The sequence below is a fragment of the Salmo salar genome, chromosome ssa04 (assembly GCF_905237065.1).
Source record: "Salmo salar chromosome ssa04, Ssal_v3.1, whole genome shotgun sequence".
Lineage (NCBI taxonomy): Eukaryota > Metazoa > Chordata > Actinopteri > Salmoniformes > Salmonidae > Salmo > Salmo salar.
The window spans coordinates 90,030,188-90,058,156 of NC_059445.1; the positions used below are offsets into that span (position 1 = coordinate 90,030,188).

General features: G+C 52.0%; 1 protein-coding gene across 3 annotated transcripts in view; it reads right to left on the minus strand.

Annotated features, from left to right (window-relative positions):
- alg9 (ALG9 alpha-1,2-mannosyltransferase) overlaps positions 1-27,969 on the minus strand; it is a 70,939-nt gene that overhangs the window by 23,167 nt on the left and 19,803 nt on the right. For all 3 annotated transcript variants that reach the window (XM_045717514.1, XM_045717513.1, XM_045717512.1), the window contains exons 4-9: positions 27,888-27,958; positions 27,664-27,752; positions 19,313-19,448; positions 18,250-18,337; positions 17,925-18,030; positions 5,135-5,257 (exon numbers count right to left, since the gene is read on the minus strand). In XM_045717514.1, the coding sequence (XP_045573470.1) occupies positions 5,135-5,257; positions 17,925-18,030; positions 18,250-18,337; positions 19,313-19,448; positions 27,664-27,752; positions 27,888-27,958 (613 nt within the window). The remainder of the gene's footprint in view (positions 1-5,134; positions 5,258-17,924; positions 18,031-18,249; positions 18,338-19,312; positions 19,449-27,663; positions 27,753-27,887; positions 27,959-27,969) is intronic.

The window sequence follows — 27,969 nt, forward strand, 5'->3', positions numbered from 1 at the left end:
ACTTGTTCTCAACTGGCCTACCTGGCTAAATAAAGGACTTGTTCTCAACTGGCCTACCTGGCTAAATAAAGGACTTGTTCTCAACTGGCCTACCTGGTTAAATAAAGGACTTGTTCTCAACTGGCCTACCTGGCTAAATAAAGGACTTGTTCTCAACTGGCCTACCTGGCTAAATAAAGGACTTGTTCTCAACTGGCCTACCTGGCTAAATAAAGGACTTGTTCTCAACTGGCCTACCTGGCTAAATAAAGGACTTGTTCTCAACTAGCCTACCTGGTTAAATAAAGGTGAAATAAATAAATAAAAAAGTGTTCCATGAATTCTAAATAAATCACGATTAGTGTCACCAGCAAAGCACCCCAACACCGTCACACCTCCTCCTCCATGCTTCAAGGTGGGAAACACACATGCAAAGAACGCAAGAGAGAGAGAATGAAGAGAGAGAATCAAGAGAATGCAAAGCTGTCATCAAGGCGAAGGGAGGCTACTTTGAAGAATCTCAAATATATTTTGATTTGTTTAACACTTTTTTGGTTACTACATGATTCCATGTGTTATTTCATGGCTTTAATGTCTTCATATTATTATACAAAATAGTAAAAAATGAAACAAAAACATGCCACCAGAGGTCTCTAAATATTACTGTTATACTGAGAGCTGCAGTTAGTTTCAGAATGGGTGGCAAGGAATAAGTTAGTCCTAAATATTAGTGTTATAGTACTGTTCAGTAGTGTGGTCAGGTGGCCTCTTCACAGTCCCCAAGTCCAGATCAGACTATGGGAGGAGCACAGTACTACATAGAGCCATGACTACATGGAACTCTATTCCACATCTGGTAACTGATGCAGCAGTAGAATCAGATTTAAAAAACAGATAAATATACACCTTATGGAACAGCGGGGACTGTGAAGAGACACACAGGCACACACACACACGATAACATACGCACACACATACACATGGATTTAGTACTGTAATATATGTGGTAGTGGTGGAGTAGGGGCCTGAGGGCACACAGTGTGTTGTGAAATCTGTGAATGAATTATGTTTTTTTAAATTGTATAAACTGCCCTAATGTTGCTCGATCCCAGGAAAATTCCTTGGCAGCAGCTAATGGGGATCCATAATAAATACAAATACAAAAAAAAAACCCTGCAATGAGTAGGTGTCCAAACTTTTGACGGGTTCTGTAAATGTTTGGAAATTATTCTGTTGTATATAGAAATGCTTATTGAAGACGTCATGTAGAGCAGTTTACTGTTTTAAACAGTAGGTTGTCTGTTTATACATCTCCATGTTTCAAGTCACTTCACTGTGGTTAACCTGTTATGGCTAGGGGGCAGTATTTTCACAACCGGATAAAAAACGTACCCGATTTAATCTGATTATTACTCCTGCCCAGAAACTAGAATATGCATGTAATTATTAGCATTGGATAGAAAACACTCCAAAGTTTCTAAAACTGTTTGAATGGTGTCTGTGAGTATAACAGAACTCATTTGGCAGGTCAAAACCTGAGAAGATTCGACAGAATGCTTTGTTTTCTTTCGTCTGTTTACCTAAACGGAGATTCCCGGTCGGAATATTATCGCTTTTTTTACGAGACAAATGGCATAAAAATTGATTTTAAACAGCGGTTGACATGCTTCGAAGTACGGTAATGGAATATTTAGAAATCTTTTGTCACGAATTGCGCCATGCTCGTGACCCTTATTTACACTTCGGATAGTGTCTTGAACGCACGAACAAAACGCCGCTATTTGGATATAACGATGGATTATTTTGGACCAAACCAACATTTGTTATTGAAGTAGCAGTCCTGGGAGTGCATTCTGACGAAGACAACAAAGGTAATCAAACTTTTGTAATAGTAAATCGGAGTTTGGTCAGGGCTAAACTTGGTCGGTGTCTAAATGGCTAGCCGTGATGGCTGGGCTATCTACTGAGAATATTGCAAAATGTGCTTACACCGAAAAGCTATTTTAAAATCGGACATCGAGTGCATAGAGGAGTTCTGTATCTATAATTCTTAAAATAATTGTTATGTTTTTTGTGAATGTTTATCGTGAGTAATTTAGTAAATTCACCGGATGTTTGCGGGGGGTATGCTAGTTCTGAACGTCACATGCTAATGTAAAAAAGCTGGTTTTTGATATAAATATGAACTTGATTGAACAAAACATGCATGCATTGTATAACATAATGTCCTAGGGTTGTCATCTGATGAAGATCAAAGGTTAGTGCTGCATTTAGCTGTGGTTTTGTTTTTTTGTGACATTATATGCTAGCTTGAAAAATGGGTGTCTGATTATTTCTGGCTGGGTAGTCTGCTGACATAATCTAATGTTTTGCTTTCGCTGTAAAGCCTTTTTGAAATCAGACAGTGTGGTTAGATAAAGGAGAGTCTTGTCTTTAAAATGCTGTAAAATAGTCATATGTTTGAAAAATGGAAGTTTCCGGATTTTAGAGGAGTTTGTATTTCGCGCCACGCCCATCATTGGATATTGGAGCAGGTGTTCCGCTAGCGGAACGTCTAGATGTAAGAGGTTAAATGCGGTACTTTACACGGTTTCTGGTTTGGGTATGTTCAACATCCTCTATGCACTTCCTGATGAACTCAGAGACAGAGTCAGTATATTCGTCAGAAACTGCAAGGAACATATCCCAGTCCGCATGATCAAAACAGTTGCATAGCATGGATTCCGAATGGTCAGACCAGCATTGGACTGACCTAAACACGGGTGCTTTCCGTTTTAATTTCTGCCTATAGGAGGGGAGGAGCAGAATGGAGGCGTGGTCTGATTTGCCAAAGGAGGGCTTTGAATCCATCTCAGAATGGTGAACAACAATGATCCAATGTATTATTCACAAAAGTGAGGCAAGAGATGTGTTGGTGGAAATTCTGTAGAATTTTCCTTAACAGTCCGTTGTTAAAGTCCCCGGCTATGATGAATGAATGCGGCCTCTGGATATTTTGTTTCCAATTTCTTCAAAGTCCCATGTAATTCCTTCAGTGCTAGCGCGGTGTCGGCTTGTGCGTGTGTGTGTGTGTGTGGGGGAAATCATAAAACATACTCCTCTGCCTTTGTTTTTCCCACAAAACTCGTTTACCATGTCCACGCAATGTACCAAGAACCCTGTAAGCTGCATAGCATGATCAAGCATCTCCCCCGATAACAAAGTCTCTGAGGCAGATTACGTTACAGTCTCTTTTATCTCTCTGAACTCACAAAGTTTATTGTCTAGAGACTGTACATTAGCAAGGAATATACTAGGAAGCGGAGGGTGGTTTCCCCTTTTCCTTAAATCGGACTAGAACTCCAGCTCTCCTTCCCCTCCTCCAGCAGTGTTTTCCCGTGATGAATGGAACTACTGCAGTCTAGAGCGAGGATCCCGCTCTGGAAAGTCATCTCAGATTTGATGTCCAGAGGTGCTTGTCGGTCATAGGAAATAATACTAGTACATTTGTGACAAAATCATTATTTACTAAAATAAACAAAAGACTGCAAAGTCAGCTGGGAGCGAGCAACAGGCCGACCATCGTCGGCGCCATCTTGTTGCAAATTCAGGGCCTTGGGGCTGAAGTCCTCCCTGTGCAATTGGATCCTAGATTTCCTGACAGGACAACGCCAGGTGGTGAGGGTAGGCAACAACACTTCTGCCACGTTGATCCTCAACACAGGGACCCCCAGGGGTGTGCGCGCAGACCCCTCCTGTACTCCCAGTTCAGCCATGACTGCATAGCCACGCACGACACCAACTCAATCAAGAAGTTTGCTGACGACCAGTCAGTGGTAGGCCTGATTACCAACAACGACAAGACAGCCTTCAGGGAGGAGGTTATAGATAGCTCTGGCGGAGTGGTGCCAGTAAAATAACCGCTCACTCAACGTCAACAAAATGAAGGAGCTTATCGTGAACTACAGGAAACTGAAGAGGGAGAGTGCCCCCATCCTAGATAGGGTCAAAAGCTTCAAGTTCCTCAGCACATGACTGAGGACCTGAAATGGTCTCGACACATCCACATTTTGGTGAAGAAAGCGCAACAGCACCTCTACAACCTCAGGCGAGTGAAGAAATTTAGCAAGACCACCAAGAACCTCACAAACTTCTACAGATGCCCCATTGAGAGCATTCTATCGGGCTGCATCACCGCCTGGTACGGCAACTGCTCCGCCCTCAACCGCATGGCTCTCCAGAAGGTGGTGCGGACAGCTAAACGCATCACCAGGGCCACGCTGCCTGCCCTCCAGGACATCTACAGCACCTGATGTCAAAGGAAGGCCAAGAAGAAGATCATCAAGGACCTCAGCCACCCGAGCCACGGACGGTTCACTCGGCTACCATCCGACAGACGGAGACAGTACAGGTGCATCAGAGCCGGGACCGAGAGACCAAAAAACAGCTTCTATTACCAGGCCACCAGACTTTTGAACAGCCATCACTAGCGTCTACCAGGTGATGCACATTCACTCACACAAAAGCTAAATCACACACCTCATACTCACGAACACACAACCAAAGCTGCCGTCCCATGTTGTAGAGACATTGAACCACTGGTCACTTCCCGTTTCACTCAGTGAATTTAAAGACCGTATCCCCGACATTGCTTATTCTAATTATTTCTACTACTGCACATTGTATGTTAGTGCCACTGTTTATATACACCAAATATTTCTTTACATAGTAGATTCTTGATATCCATCAGTGGTTGTTGATTGTTTGCCTATTTTGGCTGTATTTTTCTTTCCATTTGAATTGTTTGACATGGTGCCTGTTATGGTTAGTTGGGAGCTGCACCGCTATAACACCAGCTACACTGCGTACATTTCATTTCTATGAATAAATATCATTTAACTGTAACATTAACTTATCTCTGGAGCCAAACCTGTATACTGCCTGTGTGGGTGGGTGCGTGCCTGGGTGGGTGGGTGGGTGCGTGCGTGGGTGTGTGTGCGCGTGGGTGTGTGGGTGGGTTTGCGTGTGTGCGTGGGTTTGCGTGTGCGTGTGTGTGGGTGGGTGCGTGGGTGGGTGCGTGGGTGTGTGTGTGTGCGTGGGTGGGTTTGCATGTGCGCGTGGGTGCGTGCGTGCGTGGGTGGGTGCGTGCGTGGGTGTGTGGGTGGGTGCGTGTTACCGTTGAAGCGCTGTAGCAGGGCCTCCATCAGAGCAGTGAGCGGTAGAGACAGCAGCGCCAGGACAAACACCACATTGAAGTTCAGGAAACCATTTATAAAGTAGAATGGCCACGGCTCTGTACCTAAACACATAATGCACAACGCAAGCACGCCACACAGTGTTAGATCAATGTTATGATACAAAACACAGTATAAATCAATCATAAACTGTAAAAATGTAGTCATGTTTCATGCAAAAAAAATTGCAAATAGCCTTGCACAAGCCTTGGCTTGACCCAGAACAGCTCATATGAGCAGGAGCCCATCTCCTGTTTCTGTAGCGTGAGGCAGCTTGATGTACAAGTACAGCCCCTGGACAGGACGCTAGTATATGATAGATTGGGGTAAGGCCTAACTCCTTAAAGGGATTCCGGCAATGAGGCCCTTTATCAACTTCCCCAGAATCAGATCAACTAATAGATACCATTTGTATATCTCTGTGTCCAGTATGAAGGAAGTTAGAGGTAGTTTCATCAGCCAATGCTAACTAACGTTAGTGCAATGACTGGAAGTTTATGGGTATCTACTGGTATGCAAGCAGATAAATAAATCACATTTTATTAGTCACATGCTCCGAATACAACAGGTGTAGTAGACCTCACAGTGAAATGCTGAATACAACAGGTGTAGTAGACCTCACAGTGAAATGCTGAATACAACAGGTGTAGTAGACCTCACAGTGAAATGCTGAATACAACAGGTGTAGTAGACCTCACAGTGAAATGCTGAATACAACAGGTGTAGTAGACCTCACAGTGAAATGCTGAATACAACAGGTGTAGTAGACCTCACAGTGAAATGCTGAATACAACAGGTGTAGTAGACCTCACAGTGAAATGCTGAATACAACAGGTGTAGTAGACCTCACAGTGAAATGCTGAATACAACAGGTGTAGTAGACCTCACAGTGAAATGCTGATACAACGGAGCTAGACAATCACAGTTAAAGAGAATACAACAGTGTAGTAGACATCAAGGAAATGAATACAACAGGTGTAGTAGACCTCACAGTGAAATGCTGAATACAACATGTGTAGTAGACCTTACAGTGAAATGCTGAATACAACAGGTGTAGTAGACCTCACAGTGAAATGCTGAATATAACAGGTGTGTAGACCGTACAGAGTAAATGCTGAATACAACAGAGTGGGGTACCGGTACAGAGTCAATGTGGAGGCTATATACAGGGGGTACCGGTACAGAGTCAATGTGGAGGCTATATACAGGGGGTACCGGTACAGAGTCAATGTGGAGGCTATATACAGGGGGTACCGGTACAGAGTCAATGTGGAGGCTATATACAGGGGGTACCGGTACAGAGTCAATGTGGAGGCTATATACAGGGGGTACCGGTACAGAGTCAATGTGGAGGCTATATACAGGGTGTTACGGTACAGAGTCAATGTGGAGGCTATATACAGGGGGGTACCGGTACAGAGTCAATGTGGAGGCTATATACAGGGGGTACCGGTACAGAGTCAATGTGGAGGCTATATACAGGGGGTACCGGTACAGAGTCAATGTGGAGGCTATATACAGGGGGTACCGGTACAGAGTCAATGTGGAGGCTATATACAGGGGGTACCGGTACAGAGTCAATGTGGAGGCTATATACAGGGGGGTACCGGTACAGAGTCAATGTGGAGGCTATATACAGGGGGGTACCGGTACAGAGTCAATGTGGAGGCTATATACAGGGGGGTACCGGTACAGAGTCAATGTGGAGGCTATATACAGGGGGTACCGGTACAGAGTCAATGTGGAGGCTATATACAGGGGGGTACCGGTACAGAGTCAATGTGGAGGCTATATACAGGGGGTACCGGTACAGAGTCAATGTGGAGGCTATATACAGGGGGTACCGGTACAGAGTCAATGTGGAGGCTATATATAGGGGGTACCGGTACAGAGTCAATGTGGAGGCTATATACAGGGGGTACCGGTACAGAGTCAATGTGGAGGCTATATACAGGGGTACCGGTACAGAGTCAATTTGCGGGGGCAGCGGTTAGTTGAGGTAGTATGTACATGTAGGTAGAGTTATTAAAGTGACTATGCATAGATGACAATAGAGAGTGGCAGTGGTGTAAAGAGGGGGAGGGGGGCAATGCAAATAGTCTGGGTAGCCATTTGATTAGATGTTCAGGAGTCTTATGGCTTGGGGGTAGAAGCTGTTTAGAAGCCTCTTGGACCTAGACTTGGTGCTCCGGTACAGCTTGCAGTGCGGTAGCAGAGAGAACAGTCTATGACTGGGGTGGCTGGAGTCTTTGACAATTTTTAGGGCCTTCCTCTGACACCGCCTGGTATAGAGGTCCTGGATGGCAGGCAGCTTGACCTCAGTGATGTACTGGGCCGTTTGCTCTACCCTCTGTAGTGCCTTACGGTCGGAGGCCGAGCAGTTGCCATACCAGGCAGTGATGCAACCAGTCAGGATGCTCTTGATGGTGCAGCTGTAGAACCTTGTGAGGATCTGAGGACCCATGCCAAATCTTTTCAGTCTCCTGAAAAGATGCCCATATTCTTCCAGTGATTCTGCTAACGTTAGTTAGGAATTGCACTAGTGCTAGTTAGCAACTTCCTTCAAACTGTACGCATTGACATAAAAATCATCTCCACAAGTTTATCTGACAAGTTTATCTGGGAAGTTGATAAAGGGCCTCATTGTTAAGATCCGGAAGTATCCCTTTAATCCTGAGAGCCAGAGACGCATTGGGTCTCATTTTTACCTTCTTTGGAATGGCTCGGCATCGTACTCCCAACATTTCAATCCCAGGGAGGACACTAACCACAGGGCCGCTGAGTTGGTAACACTGTCCTTCCAATCCCAGGGAGGACACTAACCACAGGGCCGCTGAGTTGGTAACACTGTCCTTCCAATCCCAGGGAGGACACTAACCACAGGGCCGCTGAGTTGGTAACACTGTCCTTCCAATCCCAGGGAGGACACTAACCACAGGGCCGCTGAGTTGGTAACACTGTCCTTCCAATCCCAGGGAGGACACTAACCACAGGGCCGCTGAGTTGGTAACACTGTCCTTCCAATCCCAGGGAGGACACTAACCACAGGGCCGCTGAGTTGGTAACACTGTCCTTCCAATCCCAGGGAGGACACTAACCACAGGGCCGCTGAGTTGGTAACACTGTCCTTCCAATCCCAGGGAGGACACTAACCACAGGGCCGCTGAGTTGGTAACACTGTCCTTCCAATCCCAGGGAGGACACTAACCACAGGGCCGCTGAGTTGGTAACACTGTCCTTCCAATCCCAGGGAGGACACTAACCACAGGGCCGCTGAGTTGGTAACACTGTCCTTCCAACCCCAGGGAGGACACTAACCACAGGGCCGCTGAGTTGGTAACACTGTCCTTCCAACCCCAGGGAGGACACTAACCACAGGGCCGCTGAGTTGGTAACACTGTCCTTCCAACCCCAGGGAGGACACTAACCACAGGGCCGCTGAGTTGGTAACACTGTCCTTCCAACCCCAGGGAGGACACTAACCACAGGGCCGCTGAGTTGGTAACACTGTCCTTCCAACCCCAGGGAGGACACTAACCACAGGGCCGCTGAGTTGGTAACACTGTCCTTCCAACCCCAGGGAGGACACTAACCACAGGGCCGCTGAGTTGGTAACACTGTCCTTCCAACCCCAGGGAGGACACTAACCACAGGGCCGCTGAGTTGGTAACACTGTCCTTCCAACCCCAGGGAGGACACTAACCACAGGGCCGCTGAGTTGGTAACACTGTCCTTCCAACCCCAGGGAGGACACTAACCACAGGGCCGCTGAGTTGGTAACACTGTCCTTCCAACCCCAGGGAGGACACTAACCACAGGGCCGCTGAGTTGGTAACACTGTCCTTCCAACCCCAGGGAGGACACTAACCACAGGGCCGCTGAGTTGGTAACACTGTCCTTCCAATCCCAGGGAGGACACTAACCACAGGGCCGCTGAGTTGGTAACACTGTCCTTCCAACCCCAGGGAGGACACTAACCACAGGGCCGCTGAGTTGGTAACACTGTCCTTCCAATCCCAGGGAGGACACTAACCACAGGGCCGCTGAGTTGGTAACACTGTCCTTCCAATCCCAGGGAGGACACTAACCACAGGGCCGCTGAGTTGGTAACACTGTCCTTCCAATCCCAGGGGAGGACACTAACCACAGGGCCGCTGAGTTGGTAACACTGTCCTTCCAACCCCAGGGAGGACACTAACCACAGGGCCGCTGAGTTGGTAACACTGTCCTTCCAACCCCAGGGAGGACACTAACCACAGGGCCGCTGAGTTGGTAACACTGTCCTTCCAACCCCAGGGAGGACACTAACCACAGGGCCGCTGAGTTGGTAACACTGTCCTTCCAACCCCAGGGAGGACACTAACCACAGGGCCGCTGAGTTGGTAACACTGTCCTTCCAACCCCAGGGGAGGACACTAACCACAGGGCCGCTGAGTTGGTAACACTGTCCTTCCAACCCCAGGGAGGACACTAACCACAGGGCCGCTGAGTTGGTAACACTGTCCTTCCAACCCCAGGGAGGACACTAACCACAGGGCCGCTGAGTTGGTAACACTGTCCTTCCAATCCCAGGGAGGACACTAACCACAGGGCCGCTGAGTTGGTAACACTGTCCTTCCAATCCCAGGGAGGACACTAACCACAGGGCCGCTGAGTTGGTAACACTGTCCTTCCAATCCCAGGGAGGACACTAACCACAGGGCCGCTGAGTTGGTAACACTGTCCTTCCAACCCCAGGGAGGACACTAACCACAGGGCCGCTGAGTTGGTAACACTGTCCTTCCAATCCCAGGGAGGACACTAACCACAGGGCCGCTGAGTTGGTAACACTGTCCTTCCAATCCCAGGGAGGACACTAACCACAGGGCCGCTGAGTTGGTAACACTGTCCTTCCAATCCCAGGGAGGACACCAACCACAGGGCCGCTGAGTTGGTAACACTGTCCTTCCAACCCCAGGGAGGACACTAACCACAGGGCCGCTGAGTTGGTAACACTGTCCTTCCAACCCCAGGGAGGACACTAACCACAGGGCCGCTGAGTTGGTAACACTGTCCTTCCAACCCCAGGGAGGACACTAACCACAGGGCCGCTGAGTTGGTAACACTGTCCTTCCAACCCCAGGGAGGACACTAACCACAGGGCCGCTGAGTTGGTAACACTGTCCTTCCAACCCCAGGGAGGACACTAACCACAGGGCCGCTGAGTTGGTAACACTGTCCTTCCAACCCCAGGGAGGACACTAACCACAGGGCCGCTGAGTTGGTAACACTGTCCTTCCAATCCCAGGGAGGACACTAACCACAGGGCCGCTGAGTTGGTAACACTGTCCTTCCAACCCCAGGGAGGACACTAACCACAGGGCCGCTGAGTTGGTAACACTGTCCTTCCAATCCCAGGGTGCCATTCGTTTTAATACTCACCACTGCATCAAAAAGGTTGGCTGGTCCTCATTAAAGTGCTGTAAATGACTTCATTATTCCCTTTTTGTCTACAAAGCTCTACTAAACAAGCTTCCAACTTACCTCACTTCAGTGTTAAAGTATAAAAACAAAGATACAAAGCTTATTCACAAGGGTTAGTTAACTGGAGATTCCTCAGGTCTCCACAGAACTAGGTAAATCCACTTCTAGTTTTAATGCACCTCATTGCTGCAACCAATCACAAAATGCATTTCAATTGTTCCGGTGCCGATCGGGCAATTTAAAATAATGATTGGGGAACTTTTGATTGGAATAGTTTGTTTTACACTGTATCTGATTTGGATTTTGTCTTCTGAATTGTATAGGCAGAGTTTCCTTGTGAAAGAGACCCTGGTCTCGTTGGTGACTCCCTGTTTAAGGTAAAACATTTAACTTCTTTATTTTTATTTGTTGGTAACATTGTCCTTCCAATCTCAGGAAGGACACCAACTACAAGGCCTTCACAAAGTATTCATAACCATAATAACATAATTTACTCCACATGTTGTTGTGTTACAGCCGGAATTCAAAATGGATTAAATCGATTATTTTCCCCCTCACCCATCTACACACAATACGCCACAATGACAAAGTGAAAACATGTTTTTAGGAATGTTTGCACATATATTGAAAATGAAATACAGAAATCTCACATTTAAATAAGTATTCAAATGCCTGAGTCAATACATGTCAGAATCACCTTTGGCAGTGATTACAGCTGTGATCTTTCTGGGTCTATAAGAGCTTTGCACACCTGGATTGTACAATATTTGCACATTATTCTTTGAAAAATGTTTTAATCTCTGTCAAGGTAGATGTTGATCATTGCTAGACAGCAATTTTCAAGTCTTGCCATAGATTTTCAAGCCGATTGAAGTCAAAACTACACCTACGCCACTTTGGCATTGTGTTTTAGGTTATTGTCCTGCTGAAAGGTGATTGAACCAGGATTTCCTCTAAGATTTTGCCTGTGCTTTGCTCCATTTCTGTTTCATCCTAAAAAAACTCCCTAGTTCTTGCCGATGACATTCTTTCACCCTGACCCGACGCAGCGCGTCGCCCTGACCCGACGCAGCGCGTAACCCTGACCCGACGCAGCGCGTCGCCCTGACCCGACGCAGTACAATACCGTCGCCCTGACCCGACGCAGCGCGTAACCCTGACCCGACGCAGCGCGTCGCCCTCACCCGACGCAGCGCGTCGCCCTGACCCGACGCAGTACAATACCGTCGCCCTGACCTGACGCAGTACAATACCGTCGCCCTGACCCGACGCAGCGCGTTACCCGGACCCGACGCAGCGCGTTACCCTGACCCGACGCAGCGCGTTGCCCTGACCCGACGCAGTACAATACCGTCGCCCTGACCCGACGCAGCGCGTTGCCCTGACCCGACGCAGCGCGTTACCCTGACCCGACGCAGTACAATACCGTCACCCTGATCCGACGCAGCGCGTCGCCCTGACCCGACGCAGCGCAATACCGTCGCCCTGATCCGACGCAGCGCGTCGCCCTGACCCGACGCAGTGCAATACCGTCGCCCTGACCCGACGCAGTGCAATACCGTCGCCCTGACCCGACGCAGTGCAATACCGTCGCCCTGATCCGACGCAGCGCGTTACCCTGACCCGACGCAGTGCGTCGCCCTGACCCGACGCAGTACAATACCGTCGCCCTGACCCGACGCAGTACAATACCGTCGCCCTGACCCGACGCAGCGCGTCGCCCTGACCCGACGCAGCGCGTCGCCCTGACCCGACGCAGCGCGTCGCCCTGACCCGACGCAGCGCGTCGCCCTGACCCGACGCAGTGCAATACCGTCGCCCTGACCCGACGCAGTGCGTCGCCCTGACCCGACGCAGTACAATACCGTTGCCCTGACCCGACGCAGCGCGTTGCCCTGACCCGACGCAGTGCAATACCGTCGCCCTGACCCGACGCAGTGTGTTGCCCTGACCCGACGCAGCGCGTTGCCCTGACCCGACGCAGTGCAATACCGTCGCCCTGACCCGACGCAGTGCGTCGCCCTGACCCGACGCAGTGCGTTACCCTGACCCGACGCAGCGCGTTGCCCTGACCCGACGCAGTACAATACCGTCGCCCTGACCCGACGCAGCGCGTTACCCTGACCCGACGCAGCGCGTTGCCCTGACCCGACGCAGTAAAATACCGTCGCCCTGACCCGACGCAGCGCGTCGCCCTGACCCGACGCAGTACAATACCGTCGCCCTGACCCGACGCAGCGCGTTACCCTGACCCGACGCAGTACAATACCGTCGCCCTGACCCGACGCAGCGCGTTACCCTGACCCGACGCAGTACAATACCGTCGCCCTGACCCGACGCAGCGCGTTGCCCTGACCCGACGCAGTACAATACCGTCGCCCTGACCCGACGCAGACCGTCGCCCGACCCGACGCAGCGCGTCGCCCTGACCCGACGCAGTACAATAGCGTCGCCCTGACCCGACGCAGTACAATACCGTCACCCTGACCCGACGCAGTACAATACCGTCGCCCTGACCCGACGCAGCGCGTCGCCCTGACCCGACGCAGTACAATACCGTCACCCTGACCCGACGCAGTACAATACCGTCGCCCTGACCCGACGCAGTACAATACCGTCGCCCTGACCCGACGCAGTGCGTTGCCCTGACCCGATGCAGTGCGTCGCCCTGACCCGACGCAGTGCAATACCGTCGCCCTGACCCGACGCAGTGCGTTACCCTGACCCGACGCAGTGCAATACCGTCACCCTGACCCGACGCAGTGCAATACCGTCGCCCTGACCCGACGCAGTGCAATACCGTCGCCCTGACCCGACGCAGTGCAATACCGTTGCCCTGACCCGACGCAGCGCGTTGCCCTGACCCGACGCAGTACAATACCGTCGCCCTGACCCGACGCAGCGCGTTACCCTGACCCGACGCAGTGCAATACCGTCACCCTGACCCGACGCAGTGCAATACCGTCGCCCTGACCCGACGCAGCGCGTTGCCCTGACCCGACGCAGCGCGTTGCCCTGACCCGACGCAGTGCGTTGCCCTGACCCGACGCAGTAGTGACTGTGTGTATTGATACACCATCCAAAGTGTAATTGGTAACTTCACCATGCTCAAAGGGATATTCAATGTCCGCTTTTATTTATTTTTATCCATCTACCCAATCGGTGCCCTTCTTTGCGAGGCATTGGAAAACCTCCCCTGGTCTTTGTGGTTGAATCTGTGTTCGACTGAGGGACCTTACAGATTGTGTGTGCAGTGCCTTCGGAAAGTATTCAGAACCCTTGACTTTTTCCGCATTTTGTTACGTTACAGCCTTATTCTAAAATGTATTAAATAAAACAATTTCCTCAGAGAAAACAGGTTTTGAATTTTTTGCAAATGTATTACAAATAAAAAACAGAAATACCTTATTTACATAAGTATTCAGACCCTTTGCTTTGACATTAGAAATTGAGCTTAGGTGCATTCTGTTTACATTGATCATCCTTGAGAAGTTTCTACAACACCTGTGGTAAATTCAATTGACTGGACATGATTTGGAAAAGCACACACCTGTCTATATAAGGTCCCACAGTTGACAGCGCACGTCAGAGCAAAAACCAAGCCATGAGGTCGAATTCCAAGCATCTGCCTCTAACCCTAGGAAGCTCTTTGCCACCTTCTCCTCCCTCCTGAATCCTCCCCCCCCCCCTCTCTGCGGATGACTTCGTCAACCATTTTGAAAAAAAGGTCGACGACATCCGATCCTCGTTTGCTAAGTCAAACGACACTGCTGGTCCTGCTCACACTGCCCTACCCTGTGCTTTGACCTCTTTCTCCCCCCTTTCTCCAGATGAAATCTCGCGTCTTGTGACGGCCAGCCGCCCAACAACCTGCCCGCTTGACCCTATCCCCTCCTCTCTTCTCCAGACCATTTCCGGAGACCTTCTCCCCTTACCTCACCTCGCTCATCAACTCATCCTTGACCGCTGGCTACGTCCCTTCCGTCTTCAAGAGAGCGAGAGTTGCACCCCTTCTGAAAAAACCTACACTCGATCCCTCCGATGTCAACAACTACAGACCAGTATCCCTTCTTTCTTTTCTCTCCAAAACTCTTAAACGTGCCGTCCTTGGCCAGCTCTCTTGCCATCTCTCTCAGAATTACCTTCTTGATCCAAATCAGTCAGGTTTCAAGACTGGTCATTCAACTGAGACTGCTCTTCTCTGTGTCACGGAGGCTCTCCACACTGCTAAAGCTAACTCTCTCTCCTCTGCTCTCATCCTTCTAGACCTATCGGCTGCCTTTGATACTGTGAACCATCAGATCCTCCTCTCCACCCTCTCCGAGTTGGGCATCTCCGGCGCGGCCCACGCTTGGATTGCGTCCTACCTGACAGGTCGCTCCTACCAGGTGGCGTGGCGAGAATCTGTCTCCGCACCACGTGCTCTCACCACTGGTGTCCCCCAAGGCTCTGTTCTAGGCCCTCTCCTATTCTCGCTATACACCAAGTCACTTGGCTCTGTCATATCCTAACATGGTCTCTCCTATCATTGCTATGCAGACGACACACAATCTTCTCCTTTCCCCCTTCTGACAACCAGGTGGCGAATCGCATCTCTGCATGTCTGGCAGACATATCAGTGTGGATGACGGATCACCACCTCAAGCTGAACCTCGGCAAGACGGAGCTGCTCTTCCTCCCGGGGAAGGACTGCCCGTTCCATGATCTCGCCATCACGGTTGACAACTCCATTGTGTCCTCCTCCCAGAGTGCTAAGAACCTTGGCGTGACCCTGGACAACACCCTGTCGTTCTCCACTAACATCAAGGCGGTGACCCGATCCTGTAGGTTCATGCTCTACAACATTCGCAGAGTACGACCCTGCCTCACACAGGAAGCTGCGCAGGTCCGAATCCAGGCACTTGTCATCTCCCGTCTGGATTACTGCAACTCGCTGTTGGCTGGGCTCCCTGCCTGTGCCATTAAACCCCTACAACTCATCCAGAACGCCGCAGCCCGTCTGGTGTTCAACCTTCCCACGTTCTCTCACATCACCCCGCTCCTCCGCTCTCTCCACTGGCTTCCAGTTGAAGCTCGCATCCGCTACAAGACGATTGGTGCTTGCCTACGGAGCTGTGAGGGGAACGGCACCTCCGTACCTTCAGGCTCTGATCAGGCCCTACACCCAAACAAGGGCACTGCGTTCATCCACCTCTGGCCTGCTCGCCTCCCTACCTCTGAGGAAGCACAGTTCCCGCTCAGCCCAGTCAAAACTGTTCGCTGCTCTGGCACCCCAATGGTGGAACAAGCTCCCTCACGACGCCAGGACAGCGGAGTCAATCACCACCTTCCGGAGACACCTGAAACCCCACCTCTTTAAGGAATACCTGGGATAGGATAAAGTAATCCTTCTAACCCCCCCCCTTAAAACATTTAGATGCACTATTGTAAAGTGGTTGTTCCACTGGATATCATAAGGTGAATGCACCAATTTGTAAGTCGCTCTGGATAAGAGCGTCTGCTAAATGACTTAAATGTAAATGTTGAAGGAATTGTCCGTAGAGCTCCGAGAAGGGCCTTGATCAGGGAGGTGACCAAGAACCCGATGGTCACTCTGACAGAGCTCCAGAGTTCCTCTGTGGATATGGGAGAACCTTCTAGAAGGGCAACCATCTCTGGAGCACTTCACCAATCAGGCCTTTATGGTAGAGTGGCCAGACGGAAGCCACTCCTCAGTAAAAGGCACATGACAGCCCGCTTGGAGTTGGACCAAAAGGCACCTGAAGACTCTCAGACCATGAGAAACAAGATTATCTGCATCATCATTTTTTTTTTTTATCGTCAGTGACTGGGAGACTAGTCAGGATCAAGGCAAAGATGAATGGAGCAGAGAGATCGTTGATGAAAACCTGCTCCAGAGCGCTCAGGACCTCAGACTGGGGCGAAGGTTCACCTTCCAACAGCACAACGACCCTAAGCACACAGCCAAGACAACGCAGGAGTGGCTTCAGGATAAGTCTCTGAATGTCCTTTAGTGCCCCAGCCAGAGCCCGGACTTGAACCCGATCAAACATCTCTGGAAAGAGCTGAAAATAGCTGTGCAGCGACGCTCCCCATCCAACCTGACAGAGCTTGAGATGATCTGCAGAGAAGAATGGGAGAAACTCCCCAAATACAGGTGTGGCAAGCTGGTAGCATCATACCCAAGAAGACTCAATGCTGTTATCGCTACCAAAGGTGCTTCAACAAAATACTGAGTAAAGGGTCTGAATACTTATGTAAATTTGATTTGTTTTATTTTTTTAAATAAATTATAAAAGCAAGAGGACAAGTACACTAGAGTGTCTAGTTTGAGAAACAGACGCCTCACAAGTCCTCAACTGGCAGCTTCATTAAATAGTACCCGCAAAACACCAGTCTCAACGTCAACAGTGAAGAGGCGACTCCGGGATGCTGGTAGAGTTGCAAAGAAAACGCCTTATCTGAGACTGGCCAATACAAATAAAGGTTTAAGATGGACAAAAGAACACAGACACTGGACAGAGGAACTCTGCCTAGAAGGCCAGCATCCCGGAGTCGCCTCTTCACTGCTGACGTTGAGACTGGTGTTTTGTGGGTACCATTTAATGAAGCTGCCAGTTGAGGACTTGTGAGGCATCTGTTTCTATTCTGGTTTCTAGCTACAATAGTCATTTGCAACATTAACCAAATCTATACTGTATTTCTGACTAATTTGATGTTATTTTAATGGACACATTTTTTTTGCTTTTATTTAAAAAACAAGGAAATTTCTAAGTGACACCCAAACTTTGGAACGGTAGTGTACCTAGCTAGCTGCTTCAGAAGAGGACCTAGCTAGCTGCTTCAGAAGAGGACCTAGCTAGCTGCTTCAGAAGAGGACCTAGCTAGCTGCTTCAGAAGAGGACCTAGCTAGCCGCTTCAGAAGAGGACCTAGCTAGCCGCTTCAGAAGAGGACCTAGCTAGCCGCTTCAGAAGAGGACCTAGCTAGCCGCTTCAGAAGAGGACCTAGCTAGCCGCTTCAGAAGAGGACCTAGCTAGCCGCTTCAGAAGAGGACCTAGCTAGCCGCTTCAGAAGAGGACCTAGCTAGCCGCTTCAGAAGAGGACCTAGCTAGCTAGCTAGCTAGCTGCTTCAGAAGAGGACCTAGCGAGCTAGCTAGCTAGCTGCTTCAGAAGAGGACCTAGCTAGCTAGCTAGCTGCTTCAGAAGAGGACCTAGCTAGCTAACTGCTTCAGAGAACCTACCTAACGTGTGTGTGTGTGTGTGTTTACCATAGAGATCTGGGCCATGGGGGGTGAAGACATTATAGAGTAGAATATTGAGGGGAGCAACGACCAGTTTCCCATAGCAACAAGAATCCACCGCCATCAGAGGCACCTGGAACACACACACACACACACACACACACACACACACACACACACACACACACACACACACACACGATTAGTTCTGAGTGCTTCTTCTCCTTACATAGCGATCAACTAAAGATAATGACAAAGTTCTTAACAAATATTCATAACTCAGTCACTGAGTCAGTGGGTAGTGGGTGTGTGTGTGTGTGTGTGTGTGTGTGTGTGTGTGTATGTGTCTCACCAGGAAGAGCAGCAGAGAGACGGTTGCCCAGGTGATGAAACTATTCCACTTCCTCTTCAACACAAGCAGGTCGAAGGCGATCGGTAGCCTAGTAACCACATCAACCAATCAGAGACAACATGACTATTTTATTTGATCTTTATTTAACTAGGCAAGACAGTTAAGAACAAATTCTTATTTAGAACGACGGCCTACCCCGGTCAAACCCTAACCCTGACCCTAACCCCCCTAACCCTAACCCAGACCCTGACCCAGACCCTGACCCCCCTGACCCTAACCCAGACCCTAGCCCCTAACCCTGACCCTAACCCAGACCCTGACCCTGACCCCCCTAACCCTAACCCTGACCCTGACCCAGACCCTGACCCCCCTGACCCTAACCCAGACCCTAACCCTGACCCTAACCCTGACCCAGACCCTGACCCCCCTGACCCTAACCTAACCCTAACCCTGACCCTGACCCAGACCCTGACCCCCTGACCCTAACCCTAGACCCCCTGACCCTAACCCTGACCCTAACCCAGACCCTGACCCTAACCCTAAGACCCTGACCCTAACCCTGACCCCTGACCCGACCCTAACCCTAACCCTGACCCCCTGACCCAGACCCTGACCCTAACCCTGACCCTAACCCAGACCCTAACCCTGACCCTAACCCAGACCCTGACCCTAACCCTGACCCTGACCCTAACCCTGACCCTAACCCTAACCCTAACCCAGACCCTGCAACAATCGGGAGACCCTACTGAGAACTCCTAACCTCTAACCCAGTCGTATTCAAACTTTTTCAGCAGGGACTTAAATTTCTTCAGAAACATTTCTGCCAACCCAATCTCAGCCCAAACTTTAAAATCTGTACATTTCCATTTAAAAAAATAACCTTCAATTTAATGTCTCCCTTTTAGTTAATTTGCTCCCTAAAACAAAACATAGCCCTGCCCTGGTAGTAAATTATTCTCCACTTGCTGCCAGCTGAAACTAACTATACAGTAGAACAGTCTGTTTCTGATGCTTTAATATCATGCTTCATTACAATTAACTCTGCACAAGGAACAGCTCTTACCCAATCAGAGCAGAGAATGGCCAGCCAATGATAGCCCCAGCTGCCACGCCCATCACAGCCAGGAAGGGGGTGTCTTGGAACCATCCAGTCATGGCAACCAGAGTAGAATACATACAGAAGGAAGAAGGCAGGAATGCTGGACAGAGAGAGAGAGAGAGACAGAGGGGGGGGACACAGAGCGAGAGAGAGACAGAGACAGAGCGATAGAGAGAGGGGGGACACAGAGCGAGAGGGGGGAGACAGAGCGAGAGAGAGACAGAGCGAGAGAGAGACAGAGCGATAGAGACAGAGCGATAGAGACAGAGCGATAGAGACAGAGCGATAGAGACAGAGCGATAGAGACAGAGCGATAGAGACAGAGGGGGGCACAGAGCGAGAGGGGAGACAGAGTGAGAGAGAGACAGAGCGAGATAGAGACAGAGCGATAGAGACAGAGCGATAGAGACAGAGCGATAGAGACAGAGCGATAGAGCAGAGGGGGGACACAGAGACAGAGGGGGGGACACAGAGCGAGAGGGGGGGACACAGAGCGAGAGGGACAGAGCGAGAGGACAGAGCGATAGAGACAGAGCGAAGAGAGGGGGGGACAGGCAGGACAGAGCGAGAGACAGAGCGAGAGAGAGGGGGGACACAGAGCGAGGGGGGACACAGAGCGAGAGGGGGGGACACACAGAGCGAGAGGGGGGGACACAGAGCGAGAGGGGGGGACACAGAGCGAGAGGGGGGGACACAGAGCGAGAGGGGGGACACAGAGCGAGAGGGGGGGGACACAGAGCGAGAGGGGGGGACACAGAGCGAGAGGGGGGGGACACAGAGCGAGAGGGGGGGACACAGAGCGAGAGGGGGGACACAGAGCGAGAGGGGGGGACACAGAGCGAGAGGGGGGGACACAGAGCGAGAGGGGGGGGACACAGAGCGAGAGGGGGGGACACAGAGCGAGAGGGGGGGACACAGAGCGAGAGGGGGGGACACAGAGCGAGAGGGGGGGACACAGAGCGAGAGGGGGGGGACACAGAGCGAGAGGGGGGGGACACAGAGCGAGAGGGGGGGACACACAGAGCGAGAGGGGGGGGGGGACACAGAGCGAGAGGGGGGGACACACAGAGCGAGAGGAGGGGGACACACAGAGCGAGAGAGGGGGACACACAGAGCGAGAGGGGGGGGACACACAGAGCGAGAGGGGGGGCAGAGCGAGAGGGGGGGACACAGAGGAGAGGGAGAGCGAGAGGCAAGAGAGGAGAGGAGGGGGACACAGAGCGAGAGAGAGAGAGTGAGAGGTCATGAGCAGATGAGCTCTTCAATTTTTCAACAAGTTTTTACAAAAAGATAGATTTAGAATTAGATAAACTTGGATTTTCTCACAAGGACAAATAACCTCTAAACCAGATATAACCTCTAAACCAGATATAACCTCTAAACCAGATATAACCTCTAAACCAGATATAACCTCTAAACCAGATATAACCTCTAAACCAGATATAACCTCTAAACCAGATATAACCTTCACTCTAAACCAGATAGCAGAGCAGAACACCTGTTTAGGAGATGTAGCCTCTAAAGCAGATAGAACACCTCTAAGGAGAGGTGCTAGCAGAGTAGAACACCTGTTTAGGAGATGTGCTGGCTAAGCAGAGTAGAACACCTGTTTAGGAGAGGTGCTGGCTAGCAGAGTAGAACACCTGTTTAGGAGAGGTGCTGGCTAGCAGAGTAGAACACCTGTTTAGGAGAGGTGCTGGCTAGCAGAGTAGAACACCTGTTTAGGAGAGGTGCTGGCTAGCAGAGTAGAACACCTGTTTAGGAGAGGTGCTGGTTAGCGGAGTAGAACACCTGTTTAGGAGAGGTGCTAGCTAGCGGAGTAGAACACCTGTTTAGGAGAGGTGCTAGCTAGCGGAGCAGAACACCTGTTTAGGAGAGGTGCTGGCTAGCGGAGTAGAACACCTGTTTAGGAGAGGTGCTGGCTAGCAGAGTAGAACACCTGTTTAGGAGAGGTGCTGGCTAGCAGAACACCTGTTTAGGAGAGGTGCTGGCTAACAGAGTAGAACACCTGTTTAGGAGAGGTGCTGGCTAGCAGAGTAGAACACCTGTTTAGGAGAGGTGCTGGCTAGCAGAGTAGAACACCTGTTTAGGAGAGGTGCTGGCTAGCAGAGTAGAACACCTGTTTAGGAGAGGTGCTGGTTAGCGGAGTAGAACACCTGTTTAGGAGAGGTGCTGGCTAGCGGAGTAGAACACCTGTTTAGGAGAGGTGCTGGCTAGCAGAGTAGAACACCTGTTTAGGAGAGGTGCTGGCTAGCAGAACACCTGTTTAGGAGAGGTGCTGGCTAGCAGAGCAGAACACCTGTTTAGGAGAGGTGCTGGTTAGCAGAGTAGAACACCTGTTTAGGGGAGGTGCTGGTTAGCAGAGTAGAACACCTGTTTAGGAGAGGTGCTGGCTAGCAGAGTAGAACACCTGTTTAGGAGAGGTGCTGGCTAACAGAGTAGAACACCTGTTTAGGAGAGGTGCTGGCTAACAGAGTAGAACACCTGTTTAGGAGAGGTGCTGGCTAGCAGAGTAGAACACCTGTTTAGGAGAGGTGCTGGCTAGCAGAACACCTGTTTAGGAGAGGTGCTGGCTAGCAGAGTAGAACACCTGTTTAGGAGAGGTGCTGGCTAGCAGAGTAGAACACCTGTTTAGGAGAGGTGCTGGCTAGCAGAGTAGAACACCTGTTTAGGAGAGGTGCTGGCTAGCAGAGTAGAACACCTGTTTAGGAGAGGTGCTGGCTAGCAGAGTAGAACACCTGTTTAGGAGAGGTGCTGGCTAACAGAGCAGAACACCTGTTTAGGAGAGGTGCTGGCTAGCAGAGTAGAACACCTGTTTAGGAGAGGTGCTGGCTAGCAGAACACCTGTTTAGGAGAGGTGCTGGCTAACAGAGTAGAACACCTGTTTAGGAGAGGTGCTGGTTAGCAGAGTAGAACACCTGTTTAGGAGAGGTGCTGGCTGGCAGAGTAGAACACCTGTTTAGGAGAGGTGCTGGCTAGCAGAGTAGAACACCTGTTTAGGAGAGGTGCTGGCTAGCAGAGTAGAACACCTGTTTAGGAGAGGTGCTGGCTAGCAGAGTAGAACACCTGTTTAGGAGAGGTGCTGGCTAGCAGAACATCTGTTTAGGAGAGGTGCTGGCTAACAGAGCAGAACACCTGTTTAGGAGAGGTGCTGGCTAACAGAGCAGAACACCTGTTTAGGAGAGGTGCTGGCTAGCAGAGTAGAACACCTGTTTAGGAGAGGTGCTGGCTAGCAGAGTAGAACACCTGTTTAGGAGAGGTGCTGGCTAGCAGAGTAGAACACCTGTTTAGGAGAGGTGCTGGCTAACAGAGTAGAACACCTGTTTAGGAGAGGTGCTGGCTAGCAGAGCAGAACACCTGTTTAGGAGAGGTGCTGGCTAGCAGAGTAGAACACCTGTTTAGGAGAGGTGCTGGCTAGCAGAGTAGAACACCTGTTTAGGAGAGGTGCTGGCTAGCAGAGTAGAACACCTGTTTAGGAGAGGTGCTGGCTAGCAGAGTAGAACACCTGTTTAGGAGAGGTGCTGGCTAACAGAGTAGAACACCTGTTTAGGAGAGGTGCTGGCTAGCAGAGTAGAACACCTGTTTAGGAGAGGTGCTGGCTAGCAGAGTAGAACACCTGTTTAGGAGAGGTGCTGGCTAGCAGAGTAGAACACCTGTTTAGGAGAGGTGCTGGCTAGCAGAGTAGAACACCTGTTTAGGAGAGGTGCTGGCTAGCAGAGTAGAACACCTGTTTAGGAGAGGTGCTGGCTAGCAGAGTAGAACACCTGTTTAGGAGAGGTGCTGGCTAGCAGAGTAGAACACCTGTTTAGGAGAGGTGCTGGCTAGCAGAGTAGAACACCTGTTTAGGAGAGGTGCTGGCTAGCAGAGTAGAACACCTGTTTAGGAGAGGTGCTGGCTAACAGAGCAGAACACCTGTTTAGGAGAGGTGCTGGCTAGCAGAACACCTGTTTAGGAGAGGTGCTGGCTAGCAGAACACCTGTTTAGGAGAGGTGCTGGCTAACAGAGTAGAACACCTGTTTAGGAGAGGTGCTGGTTAGCAGAGTAGAACACCTGTTTAGGAGAGGTGCTGGCTGGCAGAGTAGAACACCTGTTTAGGAGAGGTGCTGGCTAGCAGAGTAGAACACCTGTTTAGGAGAGGTGCTGGCTAGCAGAGTAGAACACCTGTTTAGGAGAGGTGCTGGCTAGCAGAGTAGAACACCTGTTTAGGAGAGGTGCTGGCTAGCAGAGTAGAACACCTGTTTAGGAGAGGTGCTGGCTAGCAGAGTAGAACACCTGTTTAGGAGAGGTGCTGGCTAGCAGAGTAGAACACCTGTTTAGGAGAGGTGCTGGCTAACAGAGCAGAACACCTGTTTAGGAGAGGTGCTGGCTAGCAGAGTAGAACACCTGTTTAGGAGAGGTGCTGGCTAGCAGAACACCTGTTTAGGAGAGGTGCTGGCTAACAGAGTAGAACACCTGTTTAGGAGAGGTGCTGGTTAGCAGAGTAGAACACCTGTTTAGGTGAGGTGCTGGCTAGCAGAGTAGAACACCTGTTTAGGAGAGGTGCTGGCTAGCAGAGTAGAACACCTGTTTAGGAGAGGTGCTGGTTAGCAGAGTAGAACACCTGTTTAGGAGAGGTGCTGGCTAACAGAGTAGAACACCTGTTTAGGAGAGGTGCTGGCTAGCGGAGTAGAACACCTGTTTAGGAGAGGTGCTGGTTAGCAGAGTAGAACACCTGTTTAGGAGAGGTGCTGGTTAGCAGAGTAGAACACCTGTTTAGGAGAGGTGCTGGCTAGCAGAGTAGAACACCTGTTTATGTCCAACGTTTCGACAGACAAGCTGTCTTCATCTCCACCCTGCTACCATACAGCAGGTAAATGCAAATATTTTCCTGTGACCTGTGCCTGAAAACCAAATGTCTACCTGGCCCACCATCCACCCTGGACTTGACGACCAGGTCCACCTATACAAGGCAGCAGTGCCCACCATCGCCCTCAACCGCAGCCCCGACACCTCACACAGGAGCAACAGATCAATAGGCGAGACACCCAGCGAGACACCCCTCCTAGACCAGACCAGCGAGACGACCAGCGAGACACCCTCCCAGACCAGTGAGACACCCCTCCTAGACCAGACCAGCGAGACACCCCTCCTAGACCAGACCAGCGAGACACCCAGCGAGACACCCAGCGAGACACCCCTCCTAGACCAGACCAGCGAGACACCCCTCCTAGACGAGACCAGCGAGACGACCAGCGAGACACCCTCCCAGACCAGCGAGACACCCCTCCTAGACCAGACCAGTGAGACGACCAGCGAGACACCCCTCCTAGACCAGACCAGCGAGACGACCAGCGAGACACCCCTCCTAGACCAGACCAGCGAGACACCCCTCCTAGACCAGACCAGCGAGACACCCCTCCCAGACCAGCGAGACACCCCTCCTAGACCAGACCAGCGAGACACCCCTCCTAGACCAGACCAGCGAGACACCCCTCCTAGACCAGACCAGCGAGACGACCAGCGAGACACCCAGCGAGACACCCTCCCAGACCAGCGAGACACCCCTCCTAGACCAGACCAGCGAGACGACCAGCGAGACACCCAGCGAGACACCCTCCCAGACCAGCGAGACACCCCTCCCAGACCAGACCAGCGAGACACCCCTCCTAGACCAGACCAGCGAGACGACCAGCGAGACACCCAGCGAGACACCCTCCCAGACCAGCGAGACACCCCTCCTAGACCAGACCAGCGAGACGACCAGCGAGACACCCCTCCTAGACCAGACCAGCGAGACACCCCTCCTAGACCAGACCAGCGAGACACCCCTCCTAGACCAGACCAGCGAGACGACCAGCGAGACACCCCTCCTAGACCAGACCAGCGAGACACCCCTCCTAGACCAGACCAGCGAGACACCCTCCTAGACCAGACCAGCGAGACACCCAGACCAGACACCCAGCGAGACACCCTCCCAGACCAGCGAGACACCCCCTCCTAGACCAGACCAGCGAGACGACCAGCGAGACACCCCTCCTAGACGAGACCAGCGAGACGACCAGCGAGACACCCTCCCAGACCAGCGAGACACCCCTCCTAGACCAGACCAGTGAGACGACCAGCGAGACACCCCTCCTAGACCAGACCAGCGAGACACCCCTCCTAGACCAGACCAGCGAGACGACCAGCGAGACACCCAGCGAGACACCCTCCCAGACCAGCGAGACACCCCTCCTAGACCAGACCAGCGAGACGACCAGCGAGACACCCAGCGAGACACCCTCCCAGACCAGCGAGACACCCCTCCCAGACCAGACCAGCGAGACACCCCTCCTAGACCAGACCAGCGAGACACCCCTCCTAGACCAGACCAGCGAGACACCCCTCCTAGACCAGACCAGCGAGACGACCAGCGAGACACCCAGCGAGACACCCTCCCAGACCAGCGAGACACCCCTCCTAGACCAGACCAGCGAGACGACCAGCGAGACACCCAGCGAGACACCCTCCCAGACCAGCGAGACACCCCTCCTAGACCAGACCAGCGAGACGACCAGCGAGACACCCCTCCTAGACCAGACCAGCGAGACACCCCTCCCAGACCAGACCAGCGAGACACCCCTCCTAGACCAGACCAGCGAGACACCCAGCGAGACACCCAGCGAGACACCCCTCCTAGACCAGACCAGCGAGACACCCCTCCTAGACCAGACCAGCGAGACACCCCTCCTAGACCAGACCAGCGAGACACCCCTCCTAGACCAGACCCGCGAGACACCCCTCCTAGACCAGACCAGCGAGACACCCCTCCTAGACCAGACCAGCGAGACACCCCTCCTAGACCAGACCAGCGAGACGACCAGCGAGACACCCCTCCTAGACCAGACCAGCGAGACACCCCTCCTAGACCAGACCAGCGAGACGACCAGCGAGACACCCTCCCAGACCAGCGAGACACCCCTCCTAGACCAGACCGGCGAGACACCCTCCCAGACCAGCGAGAGACCCAGCGAGACACCCCTCCTAGACCAGACCAGCGAGACACCCCTCCTAGACCAGACCAGCGAGACACCCAGCGAGACACCCTCCCAGACCAGCGAGACACCCCTCCTAGACCAGCGAGACACCCCTCCTAGACCAGACCAGCGAGACGACCAGCGAGACACCCCTCCTAGACCAGCGAGACACCCCTCCTAGACCAGACCAGCGAGACACCCCTCCTAGACCAGACCAGCGAGACACCCCTCCTAGACCAGACCAGCGAGACACCCCTCCTAGACCAGACCAGTGAGACGACCAGCGAGACACCCTCCCAGACCAGCGAGACACCCCGCCCAGACCTGTGGGACCCCCCCGGACCTACACATAGAGGACCCACATCCAGACCACAACACCACCAGCCACACCCCCACCCCAACCAATCAACATCCCCCCAAGTTGACCATGCCCACACCCCATTTAGGCCCCCTCAGCTCAGACCTATTCCCCTCCTGCCCACCCCATACCCCCCCACAAAGAGGGCTTCAACATGGAAGTCACACATATACCCAGGCCGTGAACAGGCCAACAGGCCTAACCCCTACTCTTACACTGGCACAAGCCAATCAAATCAAATAGTATTTGTCACAGACAGAGAGACAGGCAGAGAGGGAGAGACAGAGGGGAGGGAGGGAGGAAAGAGAGATGGAGGGGAGGGAGGGAGGGATGGAGGGAGGGAGAGAGAGAGATGGAGGGGAGGGAGGGAGGGAGGGGGATGGAGGGGAGGGAGGGAGAGAGAGATGGAGGGGAGGGAGGGAGAGAGATGGAGGGGAGGGAGGGAGAGAGATGGAGGGGAGGGAGGGAGAGAGATGGAGGGGAGGGAGGGAGAGAGATGGAGGGGAGGGAGGGAGAGAGATGGAGGGGAGGGAGGGAGAGAGATGGAGGGGAGGGAGGGAGAGAGATGGAGGGGAGGGAGGGAGAGAGATGGCGGGGGGAGGGAGGGAGATGGAGGGGAGGGAGGGAGATGGAGGAGGGAGGGAGGGAGATGGAGGGGAGGGAGGGAGATGGAGGGGAGGGATGGAGGGGAGAGAGGGAGGGAGGGAGGGAGGGAGAGGGAGGGAGGGAGGGAGGGAGGGAAGAGAGGGAGGGAGGGAGAGAGAGAGGGGAGAGAGAGAGGGAGAGAGAGGGAGGGAGGAGAGAGGGAGAGGGAGAGAGGGAGGGAAGAGAGGGAGGGAGGGAGGGAGGGAAGAGAGGGAGGGAGGGGAGAGAGAGAGGGGAGAGAGAGAGGGGAGAGAGAGAGGGGAGAGAGAGAGGGGAGAGAGAGAGGGAGGGGAGGGAGGGAGAGGAGTAGCACCCACCTGCGGAGGAGCAGAACATTCCAGAGCTCAGGAGGAGGAAGGCCAGCATCAGACGACCCACATGCAGGCCAAACTTCTTACACACTGCCCTGCAACACACACACACACACACACACACACACACACACACACACACCTTACACTAAAGATAGAAAAATCGGTGTGCATTCAAAATAAGAGACTGACACACACACACACACACACAGAGAGGGACAGATACTGACTTGTAGAAGTAGAGTTCACAGATGCAGCAGGAGAAGGCCAGGACACAGCGCACAAAGTAGAACACCAGCACCTAAAAAACCA